Source organism: Saccopteryx leptura, chromosome 4 (genome assembly GCF_036850995.1).
Source record: "Saccopteryx leptura isolate mSacLep1 chromosome 4, mSacLep1_pri_phased_curated, whole genome shotgun sequence".
Taxonomy (NCBI): domain Eukaryota; kingdom Metazoa; phylum Chordata; class Mammalia; order Chiroptera; family Emballonuridae; genus Saccopteryx; species Saccopteryx leptura.
Window position 1 is genome coordinate 131,571,374 of NC_089506.1, and position 23,582 is coordinate 131,594,955.

The window sequence follows — 23,582 nt, forward strand, 5'->3', positions numbered from 1 at the left end:
TGGTAAAATATACACAACATAATATTTATCATCTTAGCCATTTGTAAGTGTACAATTCAGTGGCATTAAATACAATTCACTATTGTATAATCATCACCATTATTTATAACCAACACTTTTTTTTAATCATCCTAAACATAAACTTTGTATTTATTAAACAGTAACTCTCAATTTTCCCCTCCCTTCATCCCATGGTAAACTCTATTCTACTTTCTCTGTGTATGAATTTGTATATTCTAAGAACTTCATATAAATGGAATCATAAAATATTTGTCATGTGTCTAGCTTATTTTACTTAGCATAAATCTTTTCAAAGTGCATTATATAGAAATACAAAAATTTCATTTCCCTTCTTATGAACGAATACTGTATCCCATTGTATAAACATACTTAGATGTCATTAAACTTCTTTAACATACAGACCCATATCTTTCATCAAAGTTGGGAAGATTGAAGCCACTATTTTTTCAATTTTTTTCTGCCCCCTTTTCTCCTTCTTTGTCTTCTAGAATTTCCATGATTCATATTTTCACCTACTTGATGATGTTCCACAGGTTTTTTAGGCTTTGTTTAACTCATAGTCACATCACTTTAGTTGTTCATTGATTGCTTCTCATATATGCCTTGACCCAGGGGCTCCAGCCAAGCCAGTAATCCCTTGCTCAAGCCAGTGACCCTATGTTCAGGCTGGTGAACCTGCACTCAAGCTGGGGACCTTAGGGTTTCTCAGCTTCCCTGGTCGAAACTCTCTTCACTAGGCCACCACTGTGGTCAGGTTGTTTTCCTGTCTTTATCAACATTTTCCTTTAGATCTTTGAGCCTCTTTAAGACAATTTATTTTTAGTTTATATTTATTTATTTATTTTAAAAATTTTATTTATAAAACTCAATTTAATGGGGTGACTGATCAATTAGAGTACATAGGTTTCAGGTAAACATCTCTAAAGCATTTGAACTGTTGATTGTGTTGTGTGCCCATCACCCAAAGTCAAAGCATTTTCTGTCACTGTATATTTGTCCTTCCTTACTCCCCTCCCCTTAACCCCCCCTGTAATCATTTCACTTTTATCTATGTCCATGAGTCTCCTTTTATATAGCATATATGTGTGAAATTATATAGTTAAAGACATATTTTTAAAAGTATTTCTTATATTCTGCCTTGATCCAAAAAGTGGCAATTTTATGTGATTACTTTTTGAATCTCTAGCGTATCTATGCCCAGTACATGTTTGTTGAATTAATGTATTGTTGGGACATTTGTGTTAGGATCTCTATAAGAATTTACTGCTAGGATCCTCAATTATTTTTTTTAATTTTTAATTTTTTTCATAGTTACAGTTTATTTTTATTTAGAAAATTGAATATAACAGTTTGACATTGGTCAACAAGAGTACATAGATTTGGGGCAAACATCTCGACATCATTTGAATAGTTGATTATGTTGTATACCTATCATCCAAAGTTAAATCATCCTCTGTCACCTTCTATTTTTTCCTCTTTATACCCTCCCTTAATCCCCTTCCCCTCCTCCCCCACCCCATAACCACTGCACTCTTACCTATGTCCATGAGTCTCAATTTTGTATGGGATACTCATTTAAACCTATCAATCATATATGCAAATATATTTATAACATTTATGGGTATGTGTATAAGTAGTTCCCAAGCCAGTGATTCTGACACCTTGCTACGCATCAGAATCACCTGAGTAATTTTCCCCAAACCCTGATTCCTATATTCTAACTATAGAGATTGTTGAAATAAGTCCAGGTGGAAGCCAGGAATATATATATATTCAAAATATATACAGGGTGTTGGGCAGATAAAATGTATTATGCTCACTTTGTTAAAGATAACACGAGGAGGCCGTCGCCCAGGTGATATTAATGTGTGTTGGGGTGGGCTAAAGGCAGGCAGAATCCTTGTAGCCTGGGGCTTGGTTTTGGGATTAAGCCTTTCCTACCCTTTTTGATGTGGGGTGGTACAATCCAATCATGCCTCAGAAAGTGACTTTGTATTAGAGACTTCCCTATTTTGTATATTGGATTAAGAGTTTGGATCTCTACACTATAAAATGGGGATGAAGCGGGAGCTTGCCCTCTTGGTTTCTGAGATTAGCATTAGAGAGTAGAGAGCAGAGAAAGGCCACATAGAGGAGGCCAGGAGAAGCAGCCAAGATGGCGGAGTGTTGAATGAGAAACCAGTTAGTGCAGAGTTTATGCAGGGAGAAGGAAGGAGATGGGGAACAGAGGTGAATAAGTCTGGTGAGCTAGAAACCTTTGATTCTAGGAAACTTGGATAACTCAGTAGCTTTGTGAGCACTAAATGTGGGTTTTGGAGCCCAGTGTGTGTTTTTACTTGCCCGCCGGGTGCAAGCTAGGATTAAAGATAATGGCACACCAGTTTTTGGCTCCGTTGTTTCTTTACCGACTGTCCAAATCCAATGCGAACCTGCATGGGCCAGAAGGCTGCTGTGATAGTGGCCCTGGCAGCCCTGGCTACTGGCTCTACATTTGGCGTAGTCGGCAGGATTCGATACAGTTCTGTATGGAGCAACCACCACCTTTGAACTGTGGAGTAGAGGACTGGCTGTTGTTATGGTTCCCCATGGCTGTCCTTTTGGGGACCATAGGCTGGCTGACTTTTACAGCCATGCATGAGGAAACTGAGAGCTCTGTGGAAGAGGCTGCCCGGGACCTGCCAACCGAGCAGTGGAAGGAGCTGGAGCAAACGTGGGAGAAACAGATGCTGACCCTGGAGCTGGAGGAAGTGCTGGAGGAGGCCAACCAGGTTCGTGACATTCACCTGGAAATGGTGCAGCCACTAGAGAAGGAATCACAGGTTCGTGAGTTGCAGATTGCCCTGGATGTTGTGGAGAGCCAGCAGTGGCAGGAGGCCGGGGCTGAGGCTGAGGCTGAAGCTGAGGCCGGGTCCGGAGCTGCAAGGTCTGCGGAGCAGAAGGCAGCAGTGACCCGGGGCTCGAGCCCAGCAGCCGGAGCTGGTGTTTTCAGTTCCTCTTTGGAGGATGAGGAGAATTGGGCTGGAGTTGCAATCCGCAGTCTCCATAAGATGGGAGCCCAGCTGCAAGGAGCACCTACTACGGCCCTGCGATTTTGGGACATAGGGCTAAACGTTATCATGCCCTCCGGAGCAGAGATGGAAATGCTGACTGCCATTGTCACATGCCCCTCTTTGGGACAGTGTAAGACCTGCCAGGATGGCAGGGATGAGGGGGGTGGCTGAGGTCTTAAGTGCATGGACTGATTTCCTGGACTATGACAGGAGTGGGCATTGGCTCCTTTGTTGGATGGACTTACGTATTACGGATTTTGGACAATGTGAAATACCCTGATGGGGGTGGGGGTGGCTTTGCTGGAAGCACTCCCCTGCCCCGGGAAGCTTTTCCCATGGCTAGAAAGAAAGCGAGGACATTTTGCACTTTGGGCAAAGTGCTCAGAGACTGGTGAAGTGTACCTTTGTAATTGTTGAAACTGTATTATTTTTGCTGTTGTAATTTGTGTAATGTTCTAATTTCCTTGCACAGGGATGCCGGTGGTATAGATTGTGGGTAGTAAAGTGAGCATAGGGGGTGGATTGTTGGGCAGATAAAATGTATTATGCTCACTTTGTTAAAGATAACACGAGGAGGCCGTCGCCCAGGTGATATTAATGTGTGTTGGGGTGGGCTAAAGGCAGGCAGAATCCTTGTAGCCTGGGGCTTGGTTTTGGGATTAAGCCTTTCCTACCCTTTTTGATGTGGGGTGGTACAATCCAATCATGCCTCAGAAAGTGACTTTGTATTAGAGACTTCCCTATTTTGTATATTGGATTAAGGGTTTGGATCTCTACACTATAAAATGGGGATGAAGCGGGAGCTTGCCCTCTTGGTTTCTGAGATTAGCATTAGAGAGTAGAGAGCAGAGAAAGGCCACATAGAGGAGGCCAGGAGAAGCAGCCAAGATGGCAGAGTGTTGAATGAGAAACCAGTTAGTGCAGAGTTTATGCAGGGAGAAGGAAGGAGATGGGGAACAGAGGTGAATAAGTCTGGTGAGCTAGAAACCTTTGATTCTAGGAAACTCGGATAACTCAGTAGCTTTGTGAGCACTAAATGTGGGTTTTGGAGCCCAGTGTGTGTTTTTACTTGCCCGCCGGGTGCAAGCTAGGATTAAAGGCTATGGCCCACCAGTTTTTGGCTCCGTTGTTTCTTTACCGACTGTCCAAATCCAATGCGAACCTGCATGGGCCAGGCTGCTGTTTTGGTGACCCTGGCAACTGGCTTTACACTGGGTAATTCTGACTACCTAAGAAAGTCTAGTAGTCAAAACAGAGAAATTAACTGTCCTATTCTTCAGTGAGATTCTGGATTAGACAGTATAGGGTAGTCAAGAGCACTCGTTTTGGAGCTTGAAGATTGGCTTCCAAACTAGGTGTAACCACTTGGTAGCTGTTAGCCTTTGACAAACGACCTTATTTTTCAGTGCCTGTTTCTTTATAAAATAGAGACTGTAGGGTTACTATGAGGGTTTATGTTAAGTGTTAACATAGTATCTGTACCAGAGCACACAAAACATGCTGGCCAGATTTATTCTCGTGTACACACGTGTAGCGGGGTTAGTCCGGACACAAAAGTCACCTTCTCTACAGCCGGTTTCCTACCCGCCCTCCGGTGAAGTGAAGGACGCGCTTGCTCTCCGACCTGGGCGCTGCGCCACATACGTCCACCAGGGGCCGCAGAAGCTCAGCGTGCACAGAGGTGGCCGGCCTGCGCCTGCGCACTAGGAGCCTCCGACCGGTACGGCAGCGCTATGGGGACAAACATCTTCCCGCTCCTGTGGGTTCTGCTTCGCACTGCTTCGTTCCGTGGGCAGATATAAGGCGGCAGGTCTAGCGGCCCTGCTGCTCCGCTGAGATAGGAGGAGGCCGACCTCGAGCTGAGTGCGGGCTGACCACGGCCCGGGCCGCGCAGGACGGCGTCGTCCCCGATGCTGCGATGGCTCATCGGCGGCGTCCGAGAAGCTCAGGGACTGGCCGAGGTAACCCAGGGTGGAGGCTGAGCGGGACTGCGGCGCTGCTGGAGGCGGGTCACGTGTGCTGTGAGCTGGGGTGGCGTGAGTGCGTGCGTGTGGGGGTCTCTTTCCTGCTGCTCTGAACGTTCGACTCCTACGCCCGGAGAGTTAAATAGATGTATTCTGGTTCCTACTGAAGCTGATACGGCTCAACAGCCGGCTCAAGGATACTCAACTAGTCTCTTCCCTACTTAAACCAGTCTTATTTCAATTTTTTTTTTTTTTTGTATTTTTCTGAAGTTGGAAACGAGGAGGCAGACAGACTCCCGCATGCGCCCGACAGGGATCAACCCGGCACGCCCACCAGGGGTCTATGCTCTGCCCATCTGGGGCGTCACTCTGTTGCAACCAGAGCCGTTCTAGCGCCTGAGGCAGAGGCCGAGGAGCCTTCCCCAGCGCCCGGGCCATCTTTGCTCCAATGGAGCCTTGGCTGCGGGAAGGGAAGAGAGAGACAGAGAGGAAAGCCCGTCGGAGGGGTGGAGAAGCAGATGGGCGTTTCTTCTGTGTGCCCTGGCCGGGAATCGAACCCGGGACTCCCGCGCGCCAGGCCGACGCTCTACCACTGAGCTAACTGGCCAGGGCCTTGTTTCAATTTTTAAAAAGTATCTGATTTACTAGAAGCAAGTGGTGACTGCAAATTTATACTTTAGTTTTATTTTATTTGTGTCACTTCCCCAAATCAGTTGATTGCTTACTCAGGAAATATAAAGTTGATTTGATTTTTTTATCCAAGAAACAAAAAGATACAACTTTAAAAAAAATTAATATTTTAATTCAAAGTCAATAAAATGATCTTATTAATTGCTATTTTTGTTTCCATAGTCACACTTTCTTCTTGGGCCTGAAGAGTTGAATAGACTGTAATGAGACATATTTAAAATGTGAATAAAATAGTTTTGGAACCTTAAAAGTACTGAGGTCTGAAATTTATTTCATATGCCACCCAAGAATAGAATTTATTTCATAGAAAATATTTGTTTTGACTGTTAAAAATAGAAAACTTGTGTTCTGAGTCAACAGCTTTATTTCTCAGTCTTAACTTCCTCATATCATTGCAGTTGAGGTTTTTAAAAAAGTATTTATTTTAAATTAGTATTTCAGATAGGCTGAAATCTTAAAGATTATGGAAGAAAGTTTGAGTAGTCCATATAGGTTGTATATGACAGTTCTGTATAAACCTTATTATTTGATGAATCACAGAATATTATTAACGAATTTGACCATACATGACAAGCTTTATTTGGAGAAAGTAGTATATAGTTGTCAGATTTTTTTACTTTTGATTTTCATTCCTAGAAGGGAGATGGGATAAGTAAAAAATTACTGCGTTTGGTGGTGAATATTTTTTGGAAAATTTCTGCATGTTAAGTTGTACATTTTTCATGTAATAGTAATTCAGTTTTATAACTGCTGTGAATTTTTTACATTATTACAACCAATAGGTATTAAGCATGGACTTACGCAAAACTTTGAATCCAGGCTTCTAGTTTAAGCAGTGTTTTTTGTTTTCCTTTTTTCTGGAATAATTTGGCCCTTAGGGGACATCTGGCAATGTCTGGAGAAATTCTTGTTTTTCACAGTTTGAGGTAGGGTAAATTTCTGGTGAACATCCTGCATGCACCAGATAGATGTTAAACAACAAAGAATCATCTGATCCAAAATGTCAGTAATGTCAAATGTGAAAAACTGCAGTTTAGAGGTTAAGAAAACAGATTTTCTGAATTAGGTTTGACTATAGAAATGGGTCAAATGTACTGAGTTATATGTCATATGTGCTTTGCACAGTGTTTGGCATATGGGCTGTTACCTAATACTCTAAATGTTAACACTTTATCAATATTCTTTTTTAAAGTTGAACTCATTGACTCTAGTACTCTTTTTTTTTTTTTAAGCGAGAGAGACAGATGGACAAACAGGAAGGGGAGAGATAAGAAGCATCAACTCATAGTTGTGTCACTTTAGTTGCTCACTGATTTCTTCTCCTACATGCCTTAACTGGGGTGGGGAGGCGGGGAGCTCAAGCTGAGCCAGTGACCCCTTGCTCAAACCAGCAACCTTGGGCTTCAAGCCAGTGACCATGAGATCATATGATCTCGCACTCAAGCTGGATGAGCCCACACTTAAGCCAGTGGCTTTGGTGTTTTGAACCTGGAAGCTCAGCGTCCCAGGTAAATGCTCTGTCCATTGTGCCACCCAGAGGCGGATTAAGGTCAGTTGAGGCCCCAGGCACAGAAGAAAATATTGAGCCCCTTAAAAAAAAAGGAGAGACGGGGGGAGGGGGAGTACATGTTAGCCATATTTTTAAATAAAAAATATCATGTATTATTAATGTTACAATTGCACATATGAAACCAAACTTGGTGTCATTAGAAAAAAGTGTAAAGTAGGGAGTTTTGCGGGGCCCTTCAGAAGTCGGGGCACATGCCTGGTACGCTCACCATTAAATCTGCTTCTGGTGCCACCAATGGTCAAGTGAATTTATTGACTCTAAATGATTTCATTTCTTCTTTCTTTTATTTGTTCAGCAAACGTATAATGAGTACCTACAGTGGCCTAGGCACTACTTTAGTCTGTATTATATTTTACTCCTTTGACTTGCAGTTTTGTTTCTGCCCAGTTTCAATTGAGAAGCACCCATTCTCAAATAATTGAGTTAGATTGGCCCATTAATTTTTTAGGTCAAATTTATTGAAATACAATTTTCATAAAATAAAATTCACCCATTTTTTGCCTGACCAGGCAGTGGCGCAGTGGATAGAGTGTCAGACTGGGATGCAGAGGACCCACGTTCAAAACCCCAAGGTTGCCGGCTTGAGCATGGACTCATCCAGCTTGAGCAGAGGCTCACCAGCTTGAGGGGTCACTGGCTTGAGCACAGGATCATAGACATGACCCCATGGTCGTTGGCTTGAAGCCAAAGGTCACCTGCTTGAGCAACGGGTCACTTGCTCTGCTGTAGTCCCCCATCAAGGCACAAATGAGAAAGCAGCCAATGAACAAACTAAGGAGCTGCAACGAAAAATTGATGCTTCTCATCTCCCTTCCTGTTTGTCCCTATCTGTCCCTCTCTCTGACTCTCTCTCTATTTCTATCAAAAACAATAAAAAATTCATCTTTTTTTGTAAATTTATTGTAAATTGAAAATACTAAAATTTATGGTGTGGATTTGTGGTAAGAAAAATGTTTTGTGTTATATTGGCAATCAGTTAATATTAGGGGAAATAATACACATATGGTACTAGAACATGATATCTTATAGATTTTTAAATCTTGTATTCTTAGATATATAACATGCAGTTTTATTTCAGTATGCCTTTTGTCATAAATAATTTGTTCTCTTTTTTTTTCAATGCAAGAAATCTCCTTTGCAGACAATAGGTGAAGAACAAACCCAAAACCCCTACACTGAACTTCTTGTACTAAAAGCCCATCATGATATTGTACGATTTCTGGTACAGTTAGATGACTTCAGGTAAGAAACTCGAGTTGTCTACTTGACTATTGTTTCAAAAGAGTCTTTAAGGAATATTATATAAAAAATAACTTCAAAATTAATCCATCTTTTCTAAAAATTTAAAAACTGATCATTGACAACATTTGGTAGAGATTGACATGAATGTTGATGAAATATGAATTTGAAGTCCTTTTTTGTTCAGAAGTCAGGGTGTTATATTTGGTGATTCGATGCTTATTTTTATGTGAGGTTTTTTTTTTTTGTTTGTTTTTTTGATGGCTCAGAAATTTTTTTTTAGTTTAGAGGAAGTGTATGACTTTAAAATTTGGTTAGAGTTACAACTATATATTAAGGTGAGCCTAAATTTGATGGACAAATATGGGAAATGTTTAAATATCAGGTATTTAAGGGAATGTGTTATTTTTAGTGGAAGGTGAGGTAAGTATTTAATATGAATTTTTTGTTATTGATGAAAACCCCTTTAAAATTAATATTATTCAGGAAAGGGCATAGAATCAATAATATCATATTAACTGTTTATAGTGACAGGTAATTACTAGAATTATTATGATTACTTTGTAAGATACATTAAATGTCACTGTGTTGTTATACACCTGAAACTAATATAAAATTGTATGTCAACTATAATTAAAAATAAATCAAAAAATTTTAAAATGTATATTATTCTATACTACTTTGGAAACGTATAATGTGTCAAATATATTTGCAGATAGAGATGACGGTGTGTAGGTTTTAGGACTATAGATTTAACTTATTGATCTGTATATCTGTTTATTAAAACCTTATTTAATCATATGTTTATCCTTTGTAACATGTATCAAAATAACAATTACACAGTTCTATAACTATTTAGTATGAGACTGAGGGCTATGCTTTTTTTGTTTACTACATAGCCTTAGTATGTGGCATAGTGCCTTACATGTAGCAGGTATTCAATAGATAGTTGTTAAATGAATTAATGTGTTCCCAGACTAATAAATGTACATGTTGTTTGCCATCTTAACTCCCTAACCCCACTTCTGTTGTTCCTATCAATTCTTCCACTCTCATCTTTAATTGTCTCTTTTATCTTTAATACTGTTTTTTTTTCTTTCATTTTTTACTCCATTGGTGACTGCTACTGTGATTATTCCTAATTCTATCACTTCTGTTGTCTATTAACCTGTCTTTTCTCTGCTTTTCTTTTCTCTTTGGTATTTAGTTGTTTTTTCTATGTGCAGTGCAATTCTGACACTACCTGGAGCTAGGTTAGATTTTGTAGATTAAGACAGTCCTTTACAACACGCCCTTCTCCTCAGTCATCAGCTGCAATCTCCAGGGTTTCTAGGCCACTCACACTTCTGACCAACTGGGTACACATTCCCACTTACCCTTTAGATTTGATAATTTGCTAGAATGACTGATAGAACTCAGGAAAACACTATGCTATGATTACAGTTTTATTATAAAGGATACAATCAGGACCAGCCAAATGAAGATGCCCATAGGGTAAGGTCTGGGAGAGTCCCAAATGTAAATTCTGTTTGTATCACCAAGAAAGCTAACTCAAAAACTTTGGGTGTCCAGGGTTTTTATTGGGGTTTCATATTAGGGATGGTTACATCATTCACCATGTGATTAAACTCAATTTCTAGCCTCCCTTCCTTTCCCCAGTTTGGAGGTCAGGCTAATAATATTCATGACTCAAAGCCCCAGTCCAGTCCATTAATTACATGATTCATATTTCCGATATGGCCAGCTTCCCTCCTTAAACTGGCTAGGGGCCCGCCCTGAGTCATCTTAGCATAAACTTAGGTGAGGTCTAAGGAGCCCAGCTTCTTTCTAGAAACCAGGGACAGAGCCCAGCCATATTATTATACAACAAACTGCTCCTCAACTTTTGCTTGAAAAGATTTATGTCATATCTATTACTAGCCTATCACATTATTTTCCTGTTGTGATATATGCCAAACAAATCATAGCATGTTAACCATGGTATAATAATCTTCAACCATTTTGGTAATGTTTGTTGTTAGTAGGTCCTAAGAGATACTATATTTATTTAGTCAAATTTTTGAAACTAAACATTTCTGGGAAGATAGGATATTGAACAAAGTTTTCTCGTACTATATTTTATACCACAGTAGATTTCTAGGTAGTTTAAAAAAATCTCAAATAATTTCTTAGACCATAATCACTAATATTTGGACCTTAAGGAATCCTCAGATCATTTTGTTTAAGAAAGTTAAGTAAAATATATACAGTATACTTCTAGGATGTAGTCTTTAAATTTTTAGATTAAGATTCCATATTAATTGCTATCTGCCTTTGGAAATGTCCTCTTGGCTCTTATTACTAGTTAGAAGAAGACTCTCCATAAAAGGCTGTCTTGTAGAATAATGATCCTTGTCTAAGTGATGATATTTAATTACATTTTCCTCACAGCAGTGCTCATGTATACTTCACTTGTTCAATGATACAGTAAATGTTCTGTAAACAGTAAAAAGCTATAGATGATTATGTTAGTTATCTATTGCTCTGTCAAATATCACCCCAAACTTAATGGTTTAAAACAACCACTATATAGTTAGCTCACTATTTTTTAGGATGCCAGTTTGGGTTAGCCTCAGCTAGGTAGGGATTTTTTCATCTGCACCGGGTCAGCTGATCTTGGTTAGGTTCACTTATGTATCAGTGGTCAACAGGTAGTTTGGCTGGGGCAGGCTGGTTCACAATGATCTCGGCTGGGATGACTGGAGTCTCTGTATGATGTTTCCTGCTGCTTCATTGGCTAAACTTGCAGGGATTTTCAACCTTTTTACATATGGAGGCTGGTGAAAATAGGAGAATTATCTTGGGGACCACTAAAGCAGAAATAACCCCAAGCATAAACAAGTTTGACTAAGATCATAGGATCTATAATCTTCATACAACACGAAGGTGATTAACTCTTTTGTGGACCAGCATGAAATTTCTGGCAGACTGGTCTGTGGACCAGCAGTTGAAAAACACTGCACTGAAGCAAGTCAGGAGCTGGCATAAATTCAGTAAATGGATAAACTCTACCTCTTGATGGGAGAAGCAAGTAATTCTTTTCGCAAATGGTTACATGAGGAGGGAGAATGATTTGTGGCTATGTTTGCTCTCTAACACAGTGAATATCAATGTCTAGAGTAAATGAAAAAGCCTACTTTTTCTCTGCAATAAAGTAAAGGTATTACTACATGAATCATATTTAATACTTTGTACTCAAGTCATTACTATGTCAAAATTTCCATATAATTAAGTCTAAAGTTTTTCAGTCAGTTGCAGATGTTTAGAACTTTCAATCTGTGTTTTGTTTTGTTTTTCTAATTTAATTCTGGGTCTTGGCTGGTTGGCTCAGCGGATAGTATGTCAGCTGAGCATATGGGCATCCTAGGTTCGATTCCCGATCGGGCCGCATAAGAAAAGCAACCATCTGCTTCTCTCCCTCTCTCTCTCCCCTGTCTCTCCCTCTTCCTCTCCTGCAGCCAGTGGCTCAACTGATTCGAGTGTCAGCCTCAGACACAGAGGACAGCTTGGTTGATCCAAGCATTGGCCTCAGACAGGGGTTGCCAGGTGGATCCTTGTCAGGGAGCATGTAGGATTCTGTCTCACTATCTTACCTCCTCTCACTTAAAAAAATTTAATTCTGTAGTGTACTAAAAGAAATAACTGAAAGTCATTATTGGGAAGAAAGACAAAAAGAATCTATAAACTATATGAATATTAATTACGAATAGAATTAAGAACTCAACATTTTCATTCTTAATTTAACAGTTAAGTTTAGAATTATCTTTTACCATTGTATATGTACATAATTTATGCATTGTCAAATTACCAAACTACCTTAAATATTATATTATTATAGTTTATTTTTATTTAGTTTTGATAGGTATTACATTCTAGTTTTTTGTCAGCTGTTGTAATCCAGGTTTCACGCTTCAGGTCTTTAGATAATATCAGTTTATTGAGAATTTTGCAGAAGGATTTTCTTGTTTTCTCAGTGGCTCAGCTAAAATCAGTGAGTGGAAAATTTTCTCAGATTGGTTTTTGAAGATACCAAATAAATCCTGTATAACCTAACAGACAGCTGCCTTTTCTTTTCTTCTTAGTATTTTTTGAACATGAAATCAGGGTCATATTGATTGGGAGATCACTAAAGAAGGCTAAGACTCAGCAAGTCTTCCAAAAAGTGGACTGTGCTAAAATTGCATGTAATACTCTAGCATTTGACATATTATATTAAACTAAACTGAGTTTATAACACATTTTAAGAATACTTTTCTCTGTTGCTCATTTGACCATTCCTTGCTACTCCAGGGTACAGAAAAGATTATGTAGTTTGATGATCATGACTGGAAAAGAATTGGATGACCCATGAAATGCCACACTGGAGAACAAAATGTGCCCTTAGGGTGGCTGGTGAAGCTGTATATACACAAGACACTAAACAAACTCAGTATTTGGTAGTTTACTAAACAAATAATACATTACATCTTTAAGAAACAGTTCTCAAGCTAAGAATAACTTTCTCATGAACATTCAGAGAAAAGAATTCAATAGTTAAGATGATTTAGATCCTCCTAATAACCTGGGTTCTCTAGGAAGCAGACAATAAAGCATAGTTAAGTATGCAAAAAGTTTATTAGAAGAAAACACCAGTGAAAGGAAAAGGGAGGGAGCAGGATTGGACAAGGTTAGCTGTCTCAGACTATTATGCAGATGTGACCAAGTCTCTGCAAGTCCAATGGGGAGCTCTGGAAGAAAGAATGACCTATAGAGGAGCCCTGCATTGGATGGAAATAACTAATACTTTTTGCCCTGCCTTGTCATTGATTGAGGATTATCCAGGCATGTGCCTTTGGCTTCCAGCACCTTTCTTAATCCCAGTGGCTGGGGGTGGGGGTGAGGTGCAACTGAGATAGTACAATTTTGACTTGAGACCTGGAATGTACTCTAAAGTCAACAGGAGGAGGCAGATGACCACATTTGTCACATCTGGGTAGTTAACCCTTTTTGGAAGAGGTATCTACAAGTCAAGATCTTTGTTACCTTTCCTATACAAACTATCTTGGAATCAGTAATAATTGAGAGGACATTTCTTTTTATAGAAGAATAAAGACTAGGAAGAACCATATAATTGGAGTATTGTAATTTTGCATTCTCTAGTAATAACAAATTGGGCAACAGCTGTTAACATTATACACACACACACACAAACAGACTTATGGAAATTTTATTTCCTGGTAGAGTATACAAACTGTCTATGAAGTGATCTTACCAAAAAGTAAAATTTGAATCTGGCTAAATCTCTAGATCTATTAATTTACCATATATACAGGGGACAGAGACACATGTAAAATGACCATACTGGAAGGAAGATCCAGACTGTGAGAACTTTATAAAACAAACTCTTAATTACAAGAAAAAAAATATGAAGAAGGAATCAATTGAATAAAAGAGACATTAAATCTCTGTCAACCAGTTGCAATATATGCAACTTATTTGGATCCTACTTCTAATTAATTTAAAAAACTGTGAGACAACCAGGGAAATTTGATCATTGACTGGTTTTGTGATGTCATCAAGAAATTAAATGTTCATTTTAGTTGTGATATAAAAGAGTCCTAAGAGATATATACTGAAATAGTTACTGATGAAATGAAATATAGTGACTGGGATTTGCCTCATCATAATGTGTGGAGGGGAGTGGGTGTGGTATGGACAAAATGGTGCTGGCCATGAGTTGATAATTACTGAAGACAGGTAATGAGTACTTAAGGATTTTTGTTATACTGTTTCCACTTTTATAGATATTTAAATTCTCCATAATGAAATGTAAAAAAAAAAAAGATGTATATTTGTTGTAGATGAAATAAAAATGTCAATTTAAAAAGTATTTTTGTGGCCTTCTACATCTTTAATTTTCTTCAAGTAGTTCTAGCATACAAGGTAAGTAAAAATTTATTTTAAATGAAAACTTTGTTACTTTTTAGTTTGGTCTGATTTCTGGTATTGGAGAAGCATTTTTTTAAATTATTTTATTGTAAAAATATATACACTATTTTAGCTGCATCATGTATTAGAAAGTACTTGTGGATTAGGTGTAAAGTTAGTTAACCATAGGGATTTTTTTGTATTGTCATAATAATGTTTTAATTTTTCCAGTACTTTATGGTTATGTACATATTGAATACAGGAGGATTTATGTTCAGGTTTATGGGCTATATTTTTATTATGTCCTCAAAGTTTATATTTGAATCTGTAGAATCTTTGACTTAATTGAAATAAATTCACATAAATAAGAACTATTAAATATACACTTTGATAATGGACATAGGAATTATTTGTGTAAATATTTTATACAAACCTTTGTGAAAAGCTTTGCTGTTCTTTTAGCCCACAGTTGACAAGAATAAGAGTACACTCTCTGAGATGTTTAAAGGGAGGGAATGAGTTCTATAAATTGAAGTGAGTATAAATGAGAATTCTTAATGATGGATACATAATCTGGACCCTGTAACACTACTAAGTAAGGTAGACTATGGGCTCTTCAAGGGCAAGAACTACTCATTGATCAAGCAAAATATACTGCTCACAAAAATGAGAGCATCAGGGAATGTTCAGATACTCTAGTCTTTCAGCCTTTTGTATAGTGCATTTTCACCAATGAAATAGAAGTGGTTTTGCATCTCATTTGCATAATAAAACAACTTTGACTTGTTTGCTTTTCTAATGTTTTTGTTTAATAAAAAAAATAAAATGCTTTTTTTATTGCTTCATATTCATTTTGAAATATCCCCTAATTTTTGTGAGCAGTATACATATAACAGAGTTAGTGCTTCTTGAATGAGTGAGTGAATCATTGAATCATAATAAATTAGATCTAGGCCTGGCCAGTTGGCTTAGTGGAAGAGCGTCTGCCCGGCATGTGGAAGTCCCTGGTTTGATTCCCAATCAGGGCACACAGGAGAAGCTGCCATCTGCTTCTCCACCCTTCCCCCTCTCCTTTCTCTCTCTCTCTCTCTTCTCCACCCACAACCAAGGCTCCATTGGAGCAAAGTTGACCAGGTGCTAAGGATGCCTCCATGGTCTTGCCTCAGGCATCAGAATGGCTTTGGTTGCAATGGAGCAACATCCCAGATGGGCAGAGCATCGCCTCCTAGTGGGCATGCCAGGTGGATCCCGGTCGGGCACATGTGGGAGTGTGTCTCTCTACCTCCCCACTTCTCACTTCAGAAAATTACAATAAAATAAATAAATAAATAAATTCTATAATTAAGGGAGGAGAGTATGGGACATTCTAGAAACTGATAGGTCATTAAACCAGGCTTATCTTGTTAAACTTATTTTCAATGCATATAGCTTTGGCTTATATTGTATAGTTTCAATGACTATTTTTAAAGACTTGTTTTCAAATTAAAACTTGAGGGTTTTCTTAATAAATAATAAAATAAGACAGGATTATGAAAAAATAAAAAGTAATTTACCTTTCTGGTGAGATTGTAGGTTTCAAATATTTCAAATTTCTATTTTTGCTGAGCTAAACAATAGAATAAAAGTGAGGTTACATTAATACTATTATTAATCTATTTTACAGAGCCTTTGCAGTACTTAGATTTTTGCTTATTCATTGAAAAAGCATTTTGTAGTGCTATAAACCTGCCTGAAATAATCAGAGGTTTGTAGGATTAGAAAATGCTATATTATAAAGGTCAATAAATATGGCAATTACTATATTTAATTGATTCTATGAAGCCTATTTTTTCCTATTTTAACATCTAAAAATTTGAATACATCATCTAATTGATGGTGTATTTCAGTTACAATTGGCAGCATTTTTTCCTTACTAGTACATAAAGTAATAGAATATCATAGAGTTGATGATGTCTTATATCTGATAAAACACCAGTACCTTTTTAAAAAATAGCACTAAGTTTTAAGATCTTGAGGCAAGAACCACATATACTTGATTCTGGCATTTTCCTAACACACAGTGTGAAATCTCACTGAATATATTTTGTACCAATTAGTAAAGAAGCATTTCTCTTAAATCCTTATCTTTAGAATTGAATCTTTAGATTCTATTAATTTAATGTTTTAAAAAATTATATGTAATTTTATAATAATATAGCCACTATTCTTTCTTTGATTGATTAACTTAAACCTTATTGAAATTTTAGTTACTTTTTTTAATAGTTCTTTTTTTTTTCCAGCCATTACAGTATATCTTACTGTATTAGGAATTCTTGGGTTAAATTTTCATTTATGATTTGGAGGTGAATGGAGTATTTGCTTCTCTGATTAGGATAAACTGACTTAGTTTAAGGTAAAATGATATAGTGCAGCAAGTTTTCAGTTATCCATCCTAGTAGAGTGGGTAATTAGAATTTGTAAATGATCTCCTGACCCTTTATTAGTTACTTTATGAGAGGTAATAACATATAGCAAAGTTATACTACATGCTTCCTCTTTAGCATAGGTACTAATACTGAAATTGCAAAAAAACAAAAATCAACAATAGAATATATAAGGATTGAAAGGTCTAAATAATTCACCAATTGGGTAATTGACCTTTGAGCAACTAAAAATTGGTTGTGATTTCATGCATTACTATGGTGCATTGTTTAGATTTCACTTTTGTTCACTGCTGATTGAATTAAAGTTTGAGGTGAAATGCTTTGTATCTCATTTCTAAACTCAGAACTTGTGAGATTCAGACATGATAAACGATAATTAGAAGCTAGAAATCAAGATTAGAAAAAACTGTATTTTAAACCTGCAGTCTTCTAAAATGGAGAAAAGCAATTATAGGAGTTTCAAGAATCAATAGGAATTGATGTTCTCTACCAAAGAAAACTTAAGACCTTGAGTCCTGCCCTCCCACCATTACTATACAAGTAAAAACAAATCAATAGGTCTAGAAACATAAGCTATTAAAGGTGTCTAGCAACTATTTTTGATACTCGAGGCATTGTTTAGTAGTATGATTCAGAAAGCTTTTGAACATTGCTTTCTTGATTTTATTAAATGCATTTACTCTGATGAATAATCCTGTACAACTGATTACTTTTCTTGATAGCATTTGTGTCATGCATATCTTCTTTACAAAATGTAGGTGATTGTCCCCTGGCATGAAACAAACTTTCCTTTACCTCTGCATTTCAAGCATTTTCACTAAAACACAAAATAAAAACCCTCAAAAACAAAATAACCCCCAAACCAAGAAAACAGTAATTATATAAAAAGACCAAAGAGCCAAGAAGGGTAAAAGAAATCTTGACTTTAAATAGTAGTTAAAATATTTTTACAGAAAAAATAATAGAAATAATTAGCTTATCCATGACATGGTTTCTTTGTTCCACATCAGGAATATCACTGTAGTTTTGAAGCTGTTACTCAGCTTGGCTTCATGTCACTTAAGTCAAGGTTTAACCATGTTATTTTAAAGCAAGGGCTTTAAAGATCCTTTGCACCTCTCCATTATGCTAATATTTCTTACGGTTTATTCATCGCAACACTGTAAATGATCTTATTTATCTTCATGTCTTCAGTACCTGGCATAAAACCTAGAAGGCATTTCATCAGTATTTAATTAGCTTAAATAACAATTTGCATAAATATTAGTAAATCAGAACATTGTTAACAAGGTTTGGTAGTTCTTAGTAATCTTAGCACTTAAATGTCACCAATGATTTTTTTTTTTACCTTTTTTCTCTAACCAGATTTGCATCTGCTGGTGATGATGGACTTATAGTTGTATGGAATGCCCAGGTGTGTATTGATTTTGTGTGGATTATGTAATAAAGATATGACTGTATAGTTGTACATGCATTCTTAAACACCATCTGGCGATATACCTGTATATTAATAGATTAATTAATACTTGAAACACTGAGGATGAATTCATTTAAAATGGGGACCAATATTTCATAATATTTTTTAATTAAGATTTTTTTTTGAGAAACGAACGCCAAGTTGTGAAAAATCAAAGTTTTAACTTACTGAACAAAATTTGTTATGAGTAACTATGTAGTGATTCTGAAAATGAATCAAGTGTTGATTTTTGTGGTAATTTTTTTCTTTCAAAATTGTATGATTGCATGATATAATATGCTTCTTATGTTTGAATTTAATAACAATAAAATAAAAGGCTTTTAAAAAATGCAAGGCTTCACCAAATTTCTCTGAGACCTTTCTTCCTAATGCTTTGTCACTGAAGTTATTCTCTTTTGAAATATTTACCTTTTCTTGTTACTGCTTTGTCAGATCCTCATTTTTCAATGGCTTTACCTGTGACTGAAGGAGATCTTTAAACTTCTCTGTTCCCCACATTTGTGAAATCTTGCAACCTTGGAAAGATTTGCAATTTTTTATATTTACATTGTATTTTGGTATGTTTACTGTTTGGGTAGTCTGTGAAAGACTAATAAATTAAGACATTGGATGAGTGGAAATAGCTGTTGCTGTTAGAGATGAGTCCCTGGCCAGTTGGCTCAGTGGGTAGAGTGTCGACCTGGTGTATGGATATCCTGGGTTCGATTCTCGGTTAGGGCACACAGGAGAAGCAACCATCTGCTTCTCTCCCCTCCCTTCCCCCTTTACTCCCTTTTCTCCTCCTGCACCCAGTGGTTCGATTGGTTCTAGCTTTGTCCCAGGCACTGGAAATGGCTTGGTTAGTCCAAGCATGTCACCCTCAGGTGGCAAAAATAGCTGAGTTGATTCAAGCAGTGGTCCCAAATGGGATTGCTGTGTGGATCTTGGTTGGGGCAAACTCGGGAATCTGTCTCACTGTTTCCTCTCCTCTCATTTAAAATAATAAATAAATAAACAGAGGTGGAGTGGAAGCTAACTTTATGAGTGGGTGATACATTATTGGATATCAATATATTTGTTGTTGTTTTGCTGACTATTGTTTCCTCCACAACTTGTTAATTTTGGAGACTTAAATGAAAACTTTCTATTTTTTTCCTACAGATTAAGTTACTGATATTTTTATGCTTAATTTATACAGTTATATTCTTAAAATCATATTCCTTTACATTTTCTATAAAATATGCTAAAATTAATTTTTTATTAGAAAATAATTAAAAATTTTTATGGCTACTCCTTCAGCACCTGTTTAGTTTCTCTTTGATTGCTTAAAGTTAATAAGATTTAAGTAAGTTCAAATAGAACATATGTGTTTTCTACATGGTGATTCTTAGTGTTATTATTTAAAGTTATTTAAGTTGTGAAATATGAACTGTTAATGTTTTCATTGGTTTTTCAGACAGGAGAAAAACTTTTGGAACTCAGTGGACACACTCAAAAGATAACAGCTATTATTACATTTCCTTCCTTGAAAGCATGTGAAGAAGAAAACCAGCTTGTCTTGACAGCCTCTGCTGATAGAACAGTTATTATATCCTTAAATCTGGAAGAAAGCAAAATGACTATAGTTACCCAAGGGACCAGCATATACATTGTTAGTCATTAGCCTGTCAGGGCCTGTCTGTACATTCCTGTTTTAGAAAAAATTATTTTGTTCTAGCTTTCACAAGACACATCTTAAAAACATTAGGCATCTGAAAAATATTAAACTGGAAATAGCGGTTAAGGCTTATTATTGATGGAAACCCCATGACTAAAAACATTAGGCATCTGAAAAATATTAAACTGGAAATAGCGGTTAAGGCTTATTATTGATGGAAACCCCATGACTAAAACTGTTTTTTCCAGAGTTACTATTATATTAGGTTATATAAAATGATGAAAGTGGGCCTAAAAATACTTATTATCCCAGTTTGCTTTTCAATTTAGGGAAATTTTTTCCTGCTCATTATACAGTGAAAAAAGCTAATGGCCCCAACCTATAAGAACTTTTTGAGCACCCAGTCTGATAGGAATGTGAATTACCATTGGCTCAGTATTTAATATTATTTAGTATTTTAAAATAATTTTTTAAAAAAGTATTACCAGCCCTGGCCATTTGGCTCAGCGGTAGACCATAGGCCCGGCATGTGGAGGTCCTAGATTCAATTCCTGGTCAGGGCACACAGGAGAAGCGCCCATCTGCTTCTCCACCCTTTCCCCTCTCCTTCCTCTCTGTCTCTCTCTTCCCTTCCTGCAGCCAAGGCTCCATTGGAGCAAAGTTGGCCCGGGCGCTGAGGACGGCTCAATGGCCTCCACCTCAGGCGTTAGAGTGGATCCAGCCACAGGGAAGCACCGCCTCCTGGTGGGCATGCCAGGTGAATTTTGGTTGGGCCATGCAGAAGTCTGTCTGCCCCCCCCAACTTTGGAAAAATAAATAAATAAAAAATTACCAGACTCTCCCATGTATAAGACGCACTATTTTTCAAAAAGTTTGGGGTCTAAATACTGGGTGCATCTTATACAGTGGTTGTAGATTTTTTTTACTTGCATTTCCCCTTTTTCGGGCTTCTTTTTACGTTCATTGTTGAAGACACTGATTTGTCATCAGACACAGATGTTACTGTTAAACAGATGGAGGACAAGCTAATGGATGGGAGTTTTGACAGTGATGAGGAGTTGTATGAATTTTATGAATAAAACTTGAGTTTAATAACTTTATGTAATACCTTTTTTCCCCCAAATTTTGGGCACCAAAATTAAGGTGTGTCTTATACATGGAAGCGTCTTATACATGGGGAAATATGGCACCTTTCTTTCCCTCTTACTTTTAGGTAAAATTTTAAGTTGTAATGACATTAGCAAGGTTTTATAAAGTGCTTTTGTGTGCCAGGCATTGTTTTGTTTTATATATAGTGTGTCCTTAAAGTCATAGTGCACTTTTGACCAGTCACAGGAAAGCAACAAAAGACGATAGAAATGTGAAATCACCAAATAAAAGGAAAACCCTCCCAGTTTCTGTAGGATGATGTGGCAGCATGTGCTCATGCGCAGATGATGACATAACACCGTGTATAAAGTGGTGCGGCCCACAGCCATGCCAGTCGAGATATGGACGGTACAGAGGAAAGTTCAGTGTGTTCTGTAGCTCGCTAAATTCAAATCCGTGGCCAAAGTGCAACGTGAACATTGGCGCGTTTATAACAAAGCACCACTACATAGGAATAACATTACTTGGTGGGATAAGCAGTTGAAGGAAACCGGCAGTTTGGTGGAGAAACCCCGTTCTGGTAGGCCATCAGTGACGAGTCTGTAGAGGCTATATGGGATAGCTACCTAAGGAACCCTAAAAAATCTATGCATGAGCCCATATTGAACTGCACTGAAAAGGTATGAAACTGGAGAGTTCTCCTTTTATTTGGTGCAGATTTCACATTTCTATCATCTTTTGTTGCTTTCCTGTGACAGGTCAAAAGTGCACCATGACTTTATGGACACACTGTATAAAAATCCACTTCATCCTTAAAATAAGTATCTTTATTCTCATTTACAGATAACAAAGCCAAAGAGAGGTTAAGTAACTTGCCCAAGGTCAAACAGCCAGCGTAGGGCAGAAGGCAAGTAGTCTGACTACAGAGCCAGAGTTCTGAGCCACTATATACTAATACTGCCTTCATAAAGTATTTTTTTAAAACAAGTTGAGCCCTTTAATATTTGTACGTGGAATTGGATATGTAAAGGCCATAGCCAAATGCTGCGGATAACTATAATCTTTCATTACTTTTTTTTTTAAAGCTGTCAAAGATTAGCTTTAAAAATATATGTGCTCATTTGAAAATTCTCTTTAAATAAAGAAGTAAGTTTTGGAGTAAGCCCAGTGGTGTCAGTGTTTCTTAGGCTTCTATAGAAAAGACATGACAGACTTTAAAGGAACTTACCAGCTGAGGTGATTTCTCAACAGATTGCCGATAGGTGAAAACATTTCAGGAAGATTTAAATGGTGACAAGTTTTGTGGTGACGATAGTATTACATGAATAAGAGCATAAAATTCCTATTTTTAAGTCAGAGTGCTATTGAGGCAAATATTTTATGGACTAAAGCTCTGGTTTTTTGTTTGTTTTGTTTTCAGTATAAGTATAATCTCTGCAAAAGTAGACTTTAAAATGTGTTTTTAATTAGACCATTCCTAAGGTACTATAATAATATATCAAGGCAATTATTAAAATTACTATTATAGTTCAGAGATGAATAGTTGGAACATTATCACTATAAACTTTACCTGTAAATGATAGTAGGGACTCATTTCCTTTGTTGAATGACTTTTTAAAAAAATTAAATTTAATGGGGTGACATTGATAGATCAGGGTACATATGTTCAGAGAAAACATCTCTAGGTTATTTTGACATTTGATTATGCTGCATTCCCATCACCCAAAGTCCAATTGTCTACCGTCACCTTCTAACTTGTTTTCTTTGTGCCCTTCCCCTCCCCCAACACCATCCCTCTCCTCCCCCTCACCCTGTAACTCCCACACTCTTGTCCATGTCTCTGAGTCTCATTTTCATGTCACACCTATGAATGGAATCATATAGTTCTTAGTTTTTTCTGATTTATTTCGCTCAGTATAATGTTATCAGGGTCCATCCATGTTGTTGTAAATGATCCAATGTCATCATTTCTTATGGCTGAGTAGTATTCCATAGTATATATGTACCAAAGCTTTTTAATCCACTCGTCCACAAACGGACACTTGGGCTGTTTCCATATCTTCGCTATTGTGAACAATGCTGCCATAAACATGGGGGTGCATTTCTTCTTTTCAAACAGTGCTATGGTGTTCTTGGGGTATATTCCTAACAGTGTTATAGCTGGGTCAAAAGACAGTTCGATTTTTAATTTTTTGAGGAATCTCCATACTGTTTTCCACAGTGGCTGCACCAGTCTGCATTCCCACCAGAAGTGCAGGAGGGTTCCCTTTTCTCCACATCCTCACCAGCACTTATTCTGTGTTGTTTTGTTGATGAGCACCATTCTGACTGGTGTGAGATGATATGTCATTGTGGTTTTAATTTGCATTTCTCTAATGATTAGTGATGTTGAGCATTTTCTCATATGCCTATTGGCCATCTGTATGTCCTCTTTGGAGAAATGTCGATTCATTTCTGTCGCCCATTTTTTGATTAGA

At 37.4% G+C, this 23,582-nt stretch overlaps 1 protein-coding gene across 1 annotated transcript in view; it reads left to right on the forward strand.

Moving 5' to 3' along the window:
• Window positions 1–4,750: 4,750 nt before the first annotated feature.
• WDR41 (WD repeat domain 41) overlaps window positions 4,751–23,582 on the forward strand; it is a 58,223-nt gene continuing 39,391 nt past the window's right edge. The window contains exons 1-4 of the mRNA XM_066381717.1: window positions 4,751–5,032; window positions 8,422–8,537; window positions 18,269–18,317; window positions 19,816–19,947. Of these exons, the coding sequence (XP_066237814.1) occupies window positions 4,982–5,032; window positions 8,422–8,537; window positions 18,269–18,317; window positions 19,816–19,947 (348 nt within the window). The 5' untranslated portion in view covers window positions 4,751–4,981. The remainder of the gene's footprint in view (window positions 5,033–8,421; window positions 8,538–18,268; window positions 18,318–19,815; window positions 19,948–23,582) is intronic.